The sequence below is a fragment of the Microcaecilia unicolor genome, chromosome 4, assembly GCF_901765095.1.
Source record: "Microcaecilia unicolor chromosome 4, aMicUni1.1, whole genome shotgun sequence".
Lineage (NCBI taxonomy): Eukaryota > Metazoa > Chordata > Amphibia > Gymnophiona > Siphonopidae > Microcaecilia > Microcaecilia unicolor.
Genome location: NC_044034.1, coordinates 149,748,941 through 149,762,786, shown reverse-complemented (window position 1 = coordinate 149,762,786; position 13,846 = coordinate 149,748,941). Strand labels below are relative to the sequence as shown.

Below are 13,846 nucleotides of genomic sequence, written 5' to 3'. Positions count from 1 at the left end.
AAAGGAAAAGTATATAGACCATTATTAAAATGGACTTGAGGAAAATTCACTTCTTATTTCTAGGATAAGCAGCGTAAAATGTATTGTACTTTTTTGGGATCCTGCTAGGTACTTGTGACCTCGACCGGCCACTATTGGAAACAGGATACTGGGCTTGATGGACCTTCGGTCTGTCCCAGTATGGCAATACTTATGTGCATTAGAGAAGAGTAGGCCAAAAACTTGGAATTCATGACCCATTGGCAATTACTTCCTGATTCAGACTTGACAAGAGTGATGGAAGTCAGCTGGTGGAAGTCAGTCAGAATGAAAGGTGGGAATCAGCGCTCGCTTATCTTTCAGGGATTCAGTGTTACAATTTATTTACCATGAAAGGTTGAACTTTCCAGCTACATGAAGTGAAAAAGGTTGTCAGTGTACCCCAGTAAGCGCAGAAAAGGACAAGAAACAATTCAGTTGTTTCATATGCTAGTATTTACAAATGAAAACAAATGAAATCTGTGGCAAATCGTTGTCTATCACCTTGTTACACATATGCAAAGAAGTAGTGAGAAGAAAAAAAACTACAAAACAATGAAGCTGGGCAACTTAAGGAGAGTCGTAAAACTGTAGGTTTAATATAGAGGAAACAGAATGAAAGTCATATTTCTACAGCAGCAATACACAACTATCATCAGGTCTGAACCCGAGAATGCAGAGAGCATGTGTAGGATAGGTCAATAATGCAATATCTTCAGTCCTACACTGCAACGCAATTGTGAAAAACCAAGATTTGTGCACTTCAGATGCAGCATTCAATAAATCGTCCAAATCAATGACTGACGTCAATCTATTTCTTCAAACGTCTGCTGCTCATCCCTCTCTTCCAAGGCCAAAACCTGCAAGTCAGGACAGTGTTAGTAAGAGGCAGTGAAACTTGAATCAGGACTAGGAAACAGTGCAAATACATTCTACTACTACTACAAATCATTTCTATAGCGCTACCAGTTGTATGCAGAGCTTCACAAATTTAACATGAAGAAAAGACAGTCCCTGCTCAAAACAGCTTACAATCTAAATCATTCAAAGCATTCACTTCAAAGAGGGACAAATACAACCAAAGATGCTGGTTCTGGCACTGCCCTGGTGTCAGCAGGCTCTCAGCAAGGATTTGTTACACTCTACTGTCAGACAAAAGCAGCTGCAACGATTAACAGCAGTTTCTCTTAAAATGACTGCTATCTGTGACTCTTCCCGACTCAAAATCATTTATAAAACTGCCTTCTGTATGGTGAACATGCATGAAAGATACAAATAGTAGCTGGATTTGGAGCCTGGATGACCAATGTTTTTCAGCAGTAACACCAAACTTGTGCTAATCCAATCCCTGTTTGTGTCGTCTTTAAAGCAGAAACCCCAGACTGACCTATGCAAACACAAATGGCTAGTCTTAAATACTGTTTTAATGGTTGTCTTTTTCAAAACTCTAGGACAGAGCATAAGAATTACCATACTGGGTCAAACCAATGGTCCATCTATCCCAGTATCCTGCTTCCAACAGTGGCCAATCCAGGTCACAAGTAACTGGCAGAAACTCCAAATAGTAGCAACAATCCGTGTTACGAATCCCAGGGCAAGCAGTGGCTTCCCCATGTCTATCTCAATAGCAGACTATGGACTTTTCCTCCAGGAACATGGTCAAAACTCTTTTAAACCCAGATACACTAACCACTGTTACCACATCCTCTAGCAACAAGTTCCAGAGCTTAACTATTCCTTGAGTGAAAAACATATTTCCTCCTATTTGTCTTAAAAGTAATTCCATGTAATTTCATTGTGTCCCTTAGTCGTTATACTTTTAAAGAGTGAAAAATTGATTCACTTTTATCCATTCTACACCACTCAGGTTTTTGTAGACCTCAATACTATCCCCCTTCAGCCATCTCATATGAGAGGAGTTCCAACCCCTTTATCATTTTGGTCGCTCTTCTTTGAACCTTTTCTAATTCCGCTATATGTGTTTTTGAGATTATGGCAACCAGAACTGAACACAATACTCAAGGTAAGGTCACACCATGGAGCAATACAGAGGCATTATAATATTTTTGGTCTTACATACCATCCCTTTCCTAATAATTCCTTGCATCCTGTTTGCTATTTTGGCCGCTGCCACACACTAGACAAAAGATTATAGTGTATTGTCTACAATGACACCTAGATCTTTTTCTTGGCTGCTGACTGCTAAAATGGACCCTAGCATTCAGATTATTCTTCTCAATGTGCATCACTTTGCACTTGTCCACATTAAATTTCATCTGCCATTTGGATGCCCAGTCTTCCAGTTTTCTAAGGTCTCCCTGCAATTGTTCAGTCAGCATTTGTTTTTAACAACTTTGAATAGTTTTGTGTTATCTGCAAATGTAATCACCTCACTTGTCATTCCAATTTCCAGATCATTTATAAACATGTTAAATAGCACTAGACCCAGTACAGATCCCTGTGGCACTCCACTATCTACCCTCTTCCTTTGAGAAAAATGGCCATTTTTCTCCCAACCCTCTCTGTTTTCTGTCCAATAATGAATTCCTAATCCACGACTAATTTTCTCAGGAGTCTCTCATGACAACTTTATCAAAAGCATCTGAAAATCTAGAAACACTAGATCAACCAGCTCACCTTTATCCACACGTTTATTCATGCCTTCAAAGAAATTAAGCAAATTGGGGAGGCAAGACTTTCTTTGGCTGAATCCATGCTGACTCTGTCCCATAAAACCATGTTTGTCTTTGTGTGCTGTAATTTTATTTTTTATAAATAACAGTTTCCATTATTTTGCCCAGCACCAAAGTCAGGCGTATCAGTCTTTAATTTAATGGATCACCCCTGGAACTCTTTTTAAAAATCGTCATTATATTGGCCACCCTCCAATCTTCAGGTACCACAGACTATTTTAATGACAGGTACAGATCACTAACAGCAGACCAGCAATTTCATGTTTGGAGTTCTTTCAGTATCCTGAGGTGTATACCATCTGGTCCAGGTGATTTATCATTCTAACTGGTATTTTGTTTCAATCAATTCTGATCTGGGTCCAGCACAAAACCTGTTACAATTTCTCACGTTTGCCAGGCAATCACAGTACGTCGAAATAATCACAGCTCTTCCAACTTAGCCATGCCCAGAATACTATTAGGCAGCCATCACATTTCCTAATATGAACGTCTCAAAAGGATTCTGGGAAGATGGACTGTAACCCGTGTTGATACCATATTAGGTCAAATTTGAAAAAAATTTATGATCTTATTAATATAAGTAAAATTAAAGTTTTTCTAACTCTTATTCCTAGACCCCTATCGGAATTATATCAAAGAAAACAGCCAATTCTTGGAAGGACTCAGCTGGTGGTGCTGTTTTCCAGCAGCTGGAAGAATTGAGGCTTTCCTGACCAGTTCACAAGGCTGTGGAGCCAGTACACCAAACCTTCGACTCCGACTCCTCTATTTTTCTATTGTCTGACTCCAGCTCCAACACTGATTCCTACTGATATTAGAATATAAATTTTTGTGTTCTGAATCTAAAGTACTGGTAAATATAACTTTAGTTCAAGGAGGACAAAGATACATTTATAAGTAATGACAAATTTACCATATACTATAATGTAACTTTTTTATTTTGAAGTTGAGTCTAAGTCGCTACCCAAGACTGATTACGACTCAAGCCCTGCCAGTTCATTCATCTCCCATAATGCAAACTGTTTAATGAAGTTCCCGTAGTGCACTCAAATGGAGATTAAAACAAATGGATTCCCCTCTAAAAGACCAGAGCTCTGAGATCTGCTACACTTAGTCTAACTGTTCTTCCACCATTAAAAATTAAATTGTTTATATGGATTTAGTTCACGCATTTTCAGTAGCAGTTCAAGGCGAGTCACATTCAGGTACACTAGGTATTTCCCTGTCCCCAGAAGGCTTACAGGCTAAATTTGGATCAGAGGTAAGAGGGGGTTAAAGTGACAGTTGAGGGGAGATATGATAGAGGTCTAAAATAATGAGTGGCGTGGAACGAGTAGACATAATAGCTTGTTCACTCTTTCCAAAAATACTAGGACTAGGGGGCATGCAATTAAGCTACTAAATAGTAAATTTAAAACAAACCTACATTTCTTTTATCAAACCTACATTTCTTTTATCAACTTGTAAGTAAACTCTGGAATTCGTTGACAGATTGTAGTAAAAGCAGTTAGCTTAGCAGGGTTTAAAAAAGGTTTAGCTAGCTTCCTAAAAGAAAGTCCATAAGCCATTATTAAGATGGACTTGGAAAAAGCCACTGCTTATTTCTAGAATAAGCAGCATAAAATCTATTTTACTGTTCTGGGACCTTACCAGCTAAGATACTGGGCTTAATGGACCTTCGGTCTGTCCCAGTATGGCAACACTTATGCTCTTCTGATCACGAGGAGGAGCAGAGGGATTAGAACCCCAGTATCCCTGGTTTTCAGCCCACTGCTCTAACCACTAGGTTACTCCTCCATGTATCAGTCTGCTATTAATTACTTTTCCCCTGCCATCCAGAAACCAGTGCTGGGTAAGCGTAATTACTCCTCTTTTAAAATGTTAAGACTTGGTTATACTGCTATCTTTGATATTTAGAAGCTGCTCCTTTCAAATGTATACCTTGTTTCATTAGCAACGTCTAGTCTTTAACTCGCTGTGTTTGGCAGTAATCTTGTGCTCACGGTCATGACTTTAATAAGCCTGTCTCTGATTTGATTATATTAATTTGGTTAAAATCCAGATTAGATAAATTAAAGAAACTGTAAACTGCTAATTTTTTTTATTATTATTATTATTGGTTGTAAATTATTGCTTTGTATTTGATTGTAACCCTCTTTGCAGAGTTAAATGAAAGGCAATAAAGCAAGCGATTAAACTAAACCTCTTTCTTTTGTAAAAGCTTATTGAAAATGTAAACCATCCTCTTTCCTATGTTATTTACAAAACAATCTGCAGTCAGGGTCTTAAAACACTGCACTAAGAGTAAGTTTGTGTCTCGATTTTCAAACACATTTTATAAAGCAAATATTCCCACAGTAGGAAATTATTTTTAAGACATGTTAATGGAAACATTTATAGAGAGGGAAAAGGTTACAGCAGAAAGATAGGATACAAGCTCATAAAGGTAGACAGAGGATGTGAAAGTGATGGGTTGAACCTCTCTTCTCTAGAAACAGCAAGTCCACTGGGCGCCCACTGAAGAACACTCACTGCTTACATAAGCATTGCCATACTGGAACAGACCAAGGGTTCATCAAGCCCAGTATCCTGTTTCCAACAGCGGCCAATCCAGGTCACAAGTAACTAGCAAGATCCCAAAACAGTACAATACATGTTATGCTGCTTATCCTAATAAGCAGTGATATCTCCAAGCTCATCTTAATAATGGCCTATGAACTTTTCTTTTAGGAAGATATCAAAACCCCTTTTAAACCCTGCTAAGCTAACTGCTTTTACCACATTTTCTCGCAACAAATTCCAGAGCTTAATTACACATTGCGTAAAGAAATATTTTCTCTAAATTGTTTTAAATTTACTACTATGTAGCTTCATTGTGTGCCCCCTAGTCCTAGTATTTTTGGAAAAACAAGTGATTCACATCTACCCGTTCTACTCCACTCATTATTTTATAGATCTCTATCATATCTCTCCCACTTTTATAGATCTCCGTCACATCTCCCCTCAGTCATCTTTTCTCCAAGCTGAAGAGCCCTAGCTGCTTTAGCCTTTCCTCATAGGGAAGTGGTCCCACCCCTTTATTTGAGGAAGTACAAGCGTCAAGCTCACCTTCTCATCTATACAGTGAAATTGCCAGGGCCATCCAGAATTGTAGAGGAAGGGGCGCAGGTCAAACCTGTTGTCATCTGGGCTATAGTTTTCAGCATGGTAGGATGGGGTGAGAGAAGTCATCTTGTGTCTGTTTATGGCATATGATCTGAAGAAGTGCTTCACCTTGTCTGCCACCTGGTGTGGGAAGCAGAGGGGTTACATGATTTTAGATCCCCACTTTCATAAAGAAAACGTACAGAATACTATGAGACCCTGGACTCTGAACTCCAGCTATTTTGCTGATGAGGCTCATTATAAAAACTGACAAAAAATGTTAAGCAGTTTAACTACAGTGACCTCAAGATGGCACTAGAATTCATTCAGCTGTTCAAAATCATCACTAGGTGTTACTGAGGTTATACTAAGTAAAGTATCATACATGTCCTGTGCAATTTCCAATTGGGAAATTTCAACACTGCCCGGCTGGCTATAATGAAATCCTGCCTTCTACAATTAAACAAATCAGATGATCTCTGAACTGGACAGTGCCCTTCCTGTACATGGAAGAGGTGGAGTAGGCAGGAACTCCACGACCTGGCTTTCCGCCTTCTTGTGTAGAACAGGACTTGTCGCACCTGTGTGGGTGTCCACATCTCTTTCCATGTGCTGACGAGTCTACAGAACATGCTGTATGGCCCCATCTTTGATATCTTCCTTAGCCTGCCATAAACAGAGAGTTCTGCGTACGTCATCCCCATATCTGCCTGTGAGAAGATAGAAAGAATTTACGCTGCAAGCTTATGAACCAGCTACAAAACAAAACAGGGACTATATCAAAGGAAATCATACAAGCCATTTACCACTCTAAAGACATCCATCAGGTTCAGCACAGGGTTTCACATGTGTACGAGAAGCATTAGCAGCTGCTTGGAAACTGAATATTGCTTAGCAGAAGTCCTGGCTTCAGTAACAGTTTGATGGCGGTGGCTTCCTCTGTTGGTCTTGGTTATGAGCCAGACACACAGAAATGCCCAAAGCACACTGGGACACCTAGCCCTACCACCCCCCTCCTCCCCCCCCCCCCCCCCCCCCGGCTGCTGATTGCAGAACATGAATCTGCTCTTACTAAATTATTACCATTTCCTTAATCCAAGCAGCTTTCTAGCTTCCACAGACATGCTGGCAGATGCCACATACAGCTCTCCCTCCCCACAAGCCCCCCCCCATGATGTCTTTGTTACCTGTTTGTCCTTTCTAATATGCACAGCCACCACCACCACTTCCACAGACACCCCTTACTCCTTATCCTCGATAACAATACTACCTCCAATGCCATTAAAATTAGCATCATTTTTGAGGAATTGAGCACTGTGAATCCTGAAGCCTGGAATGGTTTTTATTCGATCTGATTTATTAGCTTGATATACCACATTACACAAAATGCATCAAAGTGGTTCACAATAAAAATATAATTTGCAATAGGAAAATATAAAAATGTATCATTATTTTGTAACAACAGCACACTGTCGTCTTTTGGGGGGCATTTTTTACACTAGCACAGATGTAGTCTGTGGGTGGGCATCGGGGTGGGCAACCCCCCCCCCCCCCCCCCATATATGTTGTAGGTACATGCTGAATTAGCCCACCTCCCACCAGTGGCAATTTGACTTCCTTACTCTTCCCCCTCTCCCCCACACCAAAGAAAAAACCTAGCAGATAACTTGTGTGTTGATTATAGTTTAACAATGAAAAACAGTTATTCAAGGTTTGTCAGTATTTTCAATTTTTGATCTCTTATTACTTTGTTTTTCAAAATTTTCCAAAAGAAACTATCTGAAAAATTGATTTCATTTGTACAGTCCTTCACAATGGCTGCAGCTACCTCAAATTTATCTTATTCTGAACATGCAGGCTTCATGTGAAGCGTGAAGGGTGGAATCAAAGAGACTGAGTGATAGTGCCCTTATTCTAATATGCTCCCATTTATCAAGGGAAAATGAAAAAGGGCAATATAAAACCCAGAATCAACAGTCTAACAATATCGCTGTTGCTCCAGGAGGGCTGGGCATCGCACATCACGAGCAGAAGGCTTCTGTCTAGGTCAGGATGTTAAAGCTCAAACTAAGGCCCATAAGAACTCAAAGATATGTAAAAAGAAACAGAGGTCTTCCACTTATCATCAACGTAAACAAGATGAAATAATCACAGATGGAAGAGACAAAACGCTACAAGGTAAGATTAGATCAGCTATGACTCGTTACCTCATCAGTCTGAGACACCTGACCATCTTCCAAAGGTTCTAACTCTGCTGTCGGAGGAGCTGCTGATATACTGCAGGAGAAAGAAAAAAAAATCACAGGCACATTACTATAACTAAGAATAACAACAACAGATAGCCCACCTAATAAAAATTGGATTTCTCACTCTTGGATGATTAAGATCCATTAGGAGCTGTATAGATTCCAACTCTCTTCATATATTAGTTCAGGCTTTCTTGGTATCACGCTTAGACTACTGCAATGTTGTCAACAGTGGCCTATTCAAATCCCTATTATGAAGGCGCAGACCCTCCAGAACTCAGCAGCCCGATTATTATGCAGGGCCCGCCGGTACGACTATGTTACCCTACCGCTGACTAAACTTCACTGGTTCTCTGTCTAAATCCTGAAATGATCTCCCACCCTCAATTAGTGCTAAGGTTTCCTTTTCGAAATTTAAGCAACGTCTGAAAACATATTTTTCCAACTAGCCTTTGGGCTTACAGCCCCGTCATTTTGAAGAGCTATGGCCTGTTATTTCCCTCACTTGTAGCACTGGAGCCTACTCTCAATGTTGTCAGGTGCCACAATACCCCCTTCTTCCTGTTTCTGTATCTTCTCCTTGAGTGATTGAATGCTGTCCTCTCTTTTCCCCCTTTTTTTCTTGCCAACCAACTTCTGTTGTACTAGCAGTGTATTAAATTTTAAATAAAACTATAAACAATAAAAACACCACCACAGCATGGAGTAGGCACTTCACATTCTGCTGATATACTGCCGGGGGGGGGGGGGGGGAAATCTATATAATCTAAATTACTATAATAACAAACTACCAACAAACAGCAGCAACACCTTCACCACAGACAAGGAGTACAACATTTCACATTGTGCTGGTGGAGACTCCTGGATTTCTACCCTCCTATCACTATTTGGAAATCAAGTGCTGTTTTAACAATATAAAGAGTCGAGCAACACAAGGAAATCAAGCTTCTGCACTAAATAGAAAACCTTTTAGTAAAATGCTATTTCATGGGGGCTGGGCTAGTAGCACAGAGCAGGTGGTTACCAGTTTGGTACCCAAGTTGGGTCTTACTCTCTCTGGCTTGGCTGGCGCTGGGAAGGCTGCAGAGGGCCCTGGGTGGGATGGAATTGAACTCACTGCTTAAGTCCCAAACCTGATCCTGGAGGCACCCCAGCCAGTCAGGTTTTTAGAATATCCAGAATGAATATTCATGAGAGAGATTTGAATGCACTGCCTTCCACTGCATGCAAATCTCTCTCATGAATATTCATTCTGGATATTCTGAAAACGTGACTGGCTGGTTTGGGAACCAGTGGCTTAAGGGTAACACCTTATCGCATGGTTCAGGGCCTATGATGCAGAGCTCTGAAGGGAGTCACAGTGCACACCCTTCGGACCAGAACTGGGGAGGGTGGGGGGAGGAGAATACAAAATAGGAGAAATCCCCAGGCAATTTTAAAAAGATGATTTATCTTACCTGAATGCCAGCCCTGGGTCCAACTGAGTCAGAAATGCAAATGAGTATGAAGTAATTGGCAAGTCAAATAAAATGCTATTTCCTTAATGAACTGGGGCTATTTTTTGGGCATATAGCTGCAAGAAACCTCCAACTCTCCCTTTGCTCTGTGGCTCAACAGAAGTCTGGAACTCCACAAATTAAGACACAAATATTCCCGTGCCGGGCACCAAACCAAGTTTTATGTGTCATACAGGTGTTAGTCCAGAGCACTATGTTGTACCTTGGTGCAATCAGTTGTAGGGGGTGGAACACACTAACCTGACTGGAATGCTTCAAGGTAACACATTTGCTGTATGTCACATCTAAGACACTTAACTTTACTTATGTCACTAATATGTTTACTGATCATTCACCTTACCCACCTGCGCAGTGCTGTGAGCTGGAACGTTTCTAAGCAGTACTGAATGAAATGTCTCAGATCCGTCTTGCTAATTCCACCGATAGGATTGATATCAGCACTGGAGCAGTCATACTTTGTGAAGTATCCTCGGAGACTGGAAAGCCCAAAGGAAGAGTTGCAAATAATTCAAAGCATCATAATGAGGGCTCAACACCATCAGTACTGCGTTAATACGGATGCAAGTGTAATATTTCTGTGCATTCCCTATACTGACACATGCTGGGTGTCTGGCTGCGAAGGGCCCTAAAGCTGGTGCCAACACAGCCCTGTTGGGATATTGACAGGTACTTGGGACCTGGATTGGCCACTGTTGGAAACAGGATACTGGGCTTGATGGACCTTTGGTTTGTCCCAGTATGGCTATTCTTATGTTCTTATGAGTATCAGGTGCTCCTTTACAGAGGACGGACAGGCAAGTGACACTCAGGAAAAAACAAAAGTCAGCAGCTGCTGTCACAGTAACAAACTATTTTCACATCTGTTGGGTGGTAAAACATCTCCTCATTCTACAACTTAGCACTTAAACTGAAGCGCCATTTCTGCTATATAGAATGCTTACATTTATGTAGGTTATACTATAAATGATACATGCAACTTGCTTAGCATTTACATGCAAGAGGAGTAGGGCATAGGTGTGACCATACTACTATTATTATTTAGCATTTTTATAGCGCTACAAAGCGTATGCAGCGCTGCACAAACATAGAAGAAAGACAGTCCCTGCTCAAAGAGCTTACAATCTGACAGAAAAAATAAAGCAAGCAAATCAATTAATGTGTAGGAAAGAGGAGAGGAGGGTAGGTGGAGGCGAGTGGTTACAAGTCAAAAGCAATGTTAAAGAGGTGGGCTTTCAATCTAGATTTAAAGATGGTCAAGGATGGGGCAAGACGTAGGGGCTCAGGAAGTCTATTCCAGGCGTAGGGTGCAGCGAGATAGAAGTCACGAAGTCTGGAGTTGGCAGTAGTGAAGGGAACAGATAAGAAGGATTTATCCATGGAAAGGAGTGCACGAGAAGGGGTGTAGGGAAGGACGAGTGTGGAGAGATACTGGGGAGCAGCAGAGTGAGTACATTTATAGGTCAGAAGACGTTTGAGAAGGATGCGAAAATGGATATGGGAGCCAGTGAGGCGACCTAAGGAGAGGGGTAGTATGAGTAAAGCGACCCTGGTGGAAGACGAGACGGGCAGCAGAGTTTTGAACCGACTGGAGAGGGGAGAGGTGACTAAGTGGGAGGCCAGCAAGAAGCAGATTGCAGTAGTCTAAACGAGAGGTGACAAGGGTGTGGATGAGGGTTTTGGTAGAGTGCTCGGAAAGAAAGGGGCGGATTTTACGGATGTTGTAAAGAAAGAAACGACAGGGCTAATTACTATATATGGCTTAAATTTCCATGTGGTATATTGAATATGCCGAGCGCCTCTCCACGCAACCAAATTTAGTCGCAGCCAATTACGATGTGTTTTACTTGGCTTAAATCCCGGCTCCTAAATTAAGTGCAGAGCAGGTGTAATCTGTAACAATGTGCACAAGGGTCCTTTTACTAAGCTGTGGTAAAAGTGGGCCGGAACTAGCATCAGCACGTGGTTTTGACACGCACTGAGGCTCCCTTTTAGCACAGCAGGCAAAAGGCTATCGTTTTTGCTGGAAAAGAAATGGCCGAGCGGTAAGTGAACCATTTGCCGCGTGGCCATTTTGGGGATGGGAGCTCTTACCATTACCCACTGAGGTGACAGTAAGGGCTTCTGCGCTAACCCAACGAAAAACTACACTGGCTCCCAATCAAAGAACGCATCATCTTCAAAATCTGCATCCTGGTTCACAAAATCATCTACGGAGAAGCCCCCAGTTACATGATCGACTTACCAATTAGAAATACATCCGAATCAACACGATCTTATCTAAATCTGCACTACCCAAGCTGCAAAGGACTTAAATAGAAAACAACTTAGGCATCTAGTTTTTCCTACATAAGCACACAACTGTGGAACTCACTACCAAAAGCCTTGAAAACGATGTACGACAACCTAAACCTCCGGAAATCACTAAAAACCAACCTGTTTAAAAAGGCATACCCTACCGATCCAATTTAAATGCCTAATCTCTGCAACACAACCAAACTAAAGCACGTAATGGACATAACACAACTCTTCCGTTCTCCGATTCCCTAATGTGGCTGTGCCACACGAACTTGATCTTACCACAACATCACCCTGTATTTGTTCACACTGGAGCCTGCAAAGGCCTCTCCGGTACTATGTAAGCCACATTGAGCCTACAAATAGGTGTGAAAATGTGGGATACAAATGTAACAAATAAATAAATGAACGATAACCAGGCAGCACCGCTGCAAGATAAGCACCAGTGCTACAGAAATAGAAAATATTTTTGCAGCACCGGAAATTGTACATGTTGAGGGTGGAAACTACTGCAGGGGTCCTGCGGTAGTTCTGGATTTTTTTTTTTTGTTACATTTGTACCCCGCGCTTTCCCACTCATGGCAGGCTCAATGCGGCTTACATGGGGCAATGGAGGATTAAGTGACTTGCCCAGAGTCACAAGGAGCTGCCTGTGCCTGAAGTGGGAATTGAACTCAATTCCTCAGTTCCCCAGGACCAAAGTCCACCACCCTAACCACTGGATTGTTCTGGATTGGCACGTAGCAAGCCTATTGCTGCTCGCAAACCCTTTAGTAAAAGGGCCCCATAGATTTTACAAACACTTACACCCTGCCCATTGCCACGCCCCCTTTTCAACTATGAGACTTATAATTTAGATGCACCACTTTACAGAATACACTTGGCGAGTAGTGCATATAAATCTTAATGCCAATTAGTGCTGATAATTGCTTAACATCCAATTGACAGCGCTGATTAGCTAGTTAACCAATTAAGTTACGTGCATTGTTATAGAATACGCTTTGATTTCTATGTGGAAATTAAGGCACGATAAAAAGAATCCAGCAGATAACTTACAGAATACTATAAATGCTGCATTTACACCCGTTACTAACATGGCGTAAGTGGGCACATTAAGTACAGGCGCATAGACGCAGCTTACGTCGGCATTCTATAATGGAATCTTCATGCCCAGTGCACTGCATAGAATTAGCTCTCAATGTGCTTAACTTGGGACACCCAGTTACAGAATTGCCCCCAAAGTGATTTGCCCTACACGGGTATGTAGGATAGCCAGACGCTTAATTTTCCATCCTTTAAGGGGGTTGAGTTTAAGAAAGTTTTAGAAACATCTTTTCTATATCAATCAATATTGATCTGGAATACTCTTCTTCCCGTTTTAAAACAAAACTCAGTTTATTTGTCCTTTCAAAAGAGTTTAAAAGCACATTTATTTCAGAAGTATTTGTTTGATAGTAACTGTTATGTTATAGCTATATTTTTTTTTACTTTGAACTATTGATGCATTTTTACTCTGTTTTTAAATGTGAACCACTTTGGATCTAATTGAGAGAAAGCGGTCAATGAATACAGCGATTAGATTAGATGTTCCAAGTTTCACACCATTGCGTCATCTACATTCAAATTTTAAAAGCTGGAGCTTGGCGCCGATTTCACCTACCTTTCATCCACATTGGCTGATCCCAGCACTAAAAGAGCTCCAGGCATGCCTCGGGTCCAAAGGCTAAGTTGAGCCAAGAGATAGGCAAGCAGCATGCGTACTCTGGCCTGTGCAGTGGGGAAGGGAGGGGGGGTCACAAGAACAAAATGTTTTCCATTGTATGTAAAGGGCTAATTTTAAGCACTGCTTTGCTAGCAGTCTGCCCCTGCTTTCAGCACAGTACATGGAATTTAGGTCTCTCATAATGACAGCACTAGTCACCATTTCCTTTCA

The 13,846-nt window shown here is 41.3% G+C and overlaps 1 protein-coding gene across 1 annotated transcript in view; it reads right to left on the bottom strand.

The window, feature by feature from the left end:
* Positions 1–593: 593 nt before the first annotated feature.
* Positions 594–13,846, bottom strand: part of NADSYN1 (NAD synthetase 1) — a 44,921-nt gene continuing 31,668 nt past the window's right edge. Inside the window, 6 exon segments of the mRNA XM_030200731.1 lie at positions 594–878; positions 5,820–5,996; positions 6,437–6,565; positions 8,063–8,132; positions 9,963–10,094; positions 13,574–13,680. Of these exon segments, the coding sequence (XP_030056591.1) occupies positions 825–878; positions 5,820–5,996; positions 6,437–6,565; positions 8,063–8,132; positions 9,963–10,094; positions 13,574–13,680 (669 nt within the window). The 3' untranslated portion in view covers positions 594–824.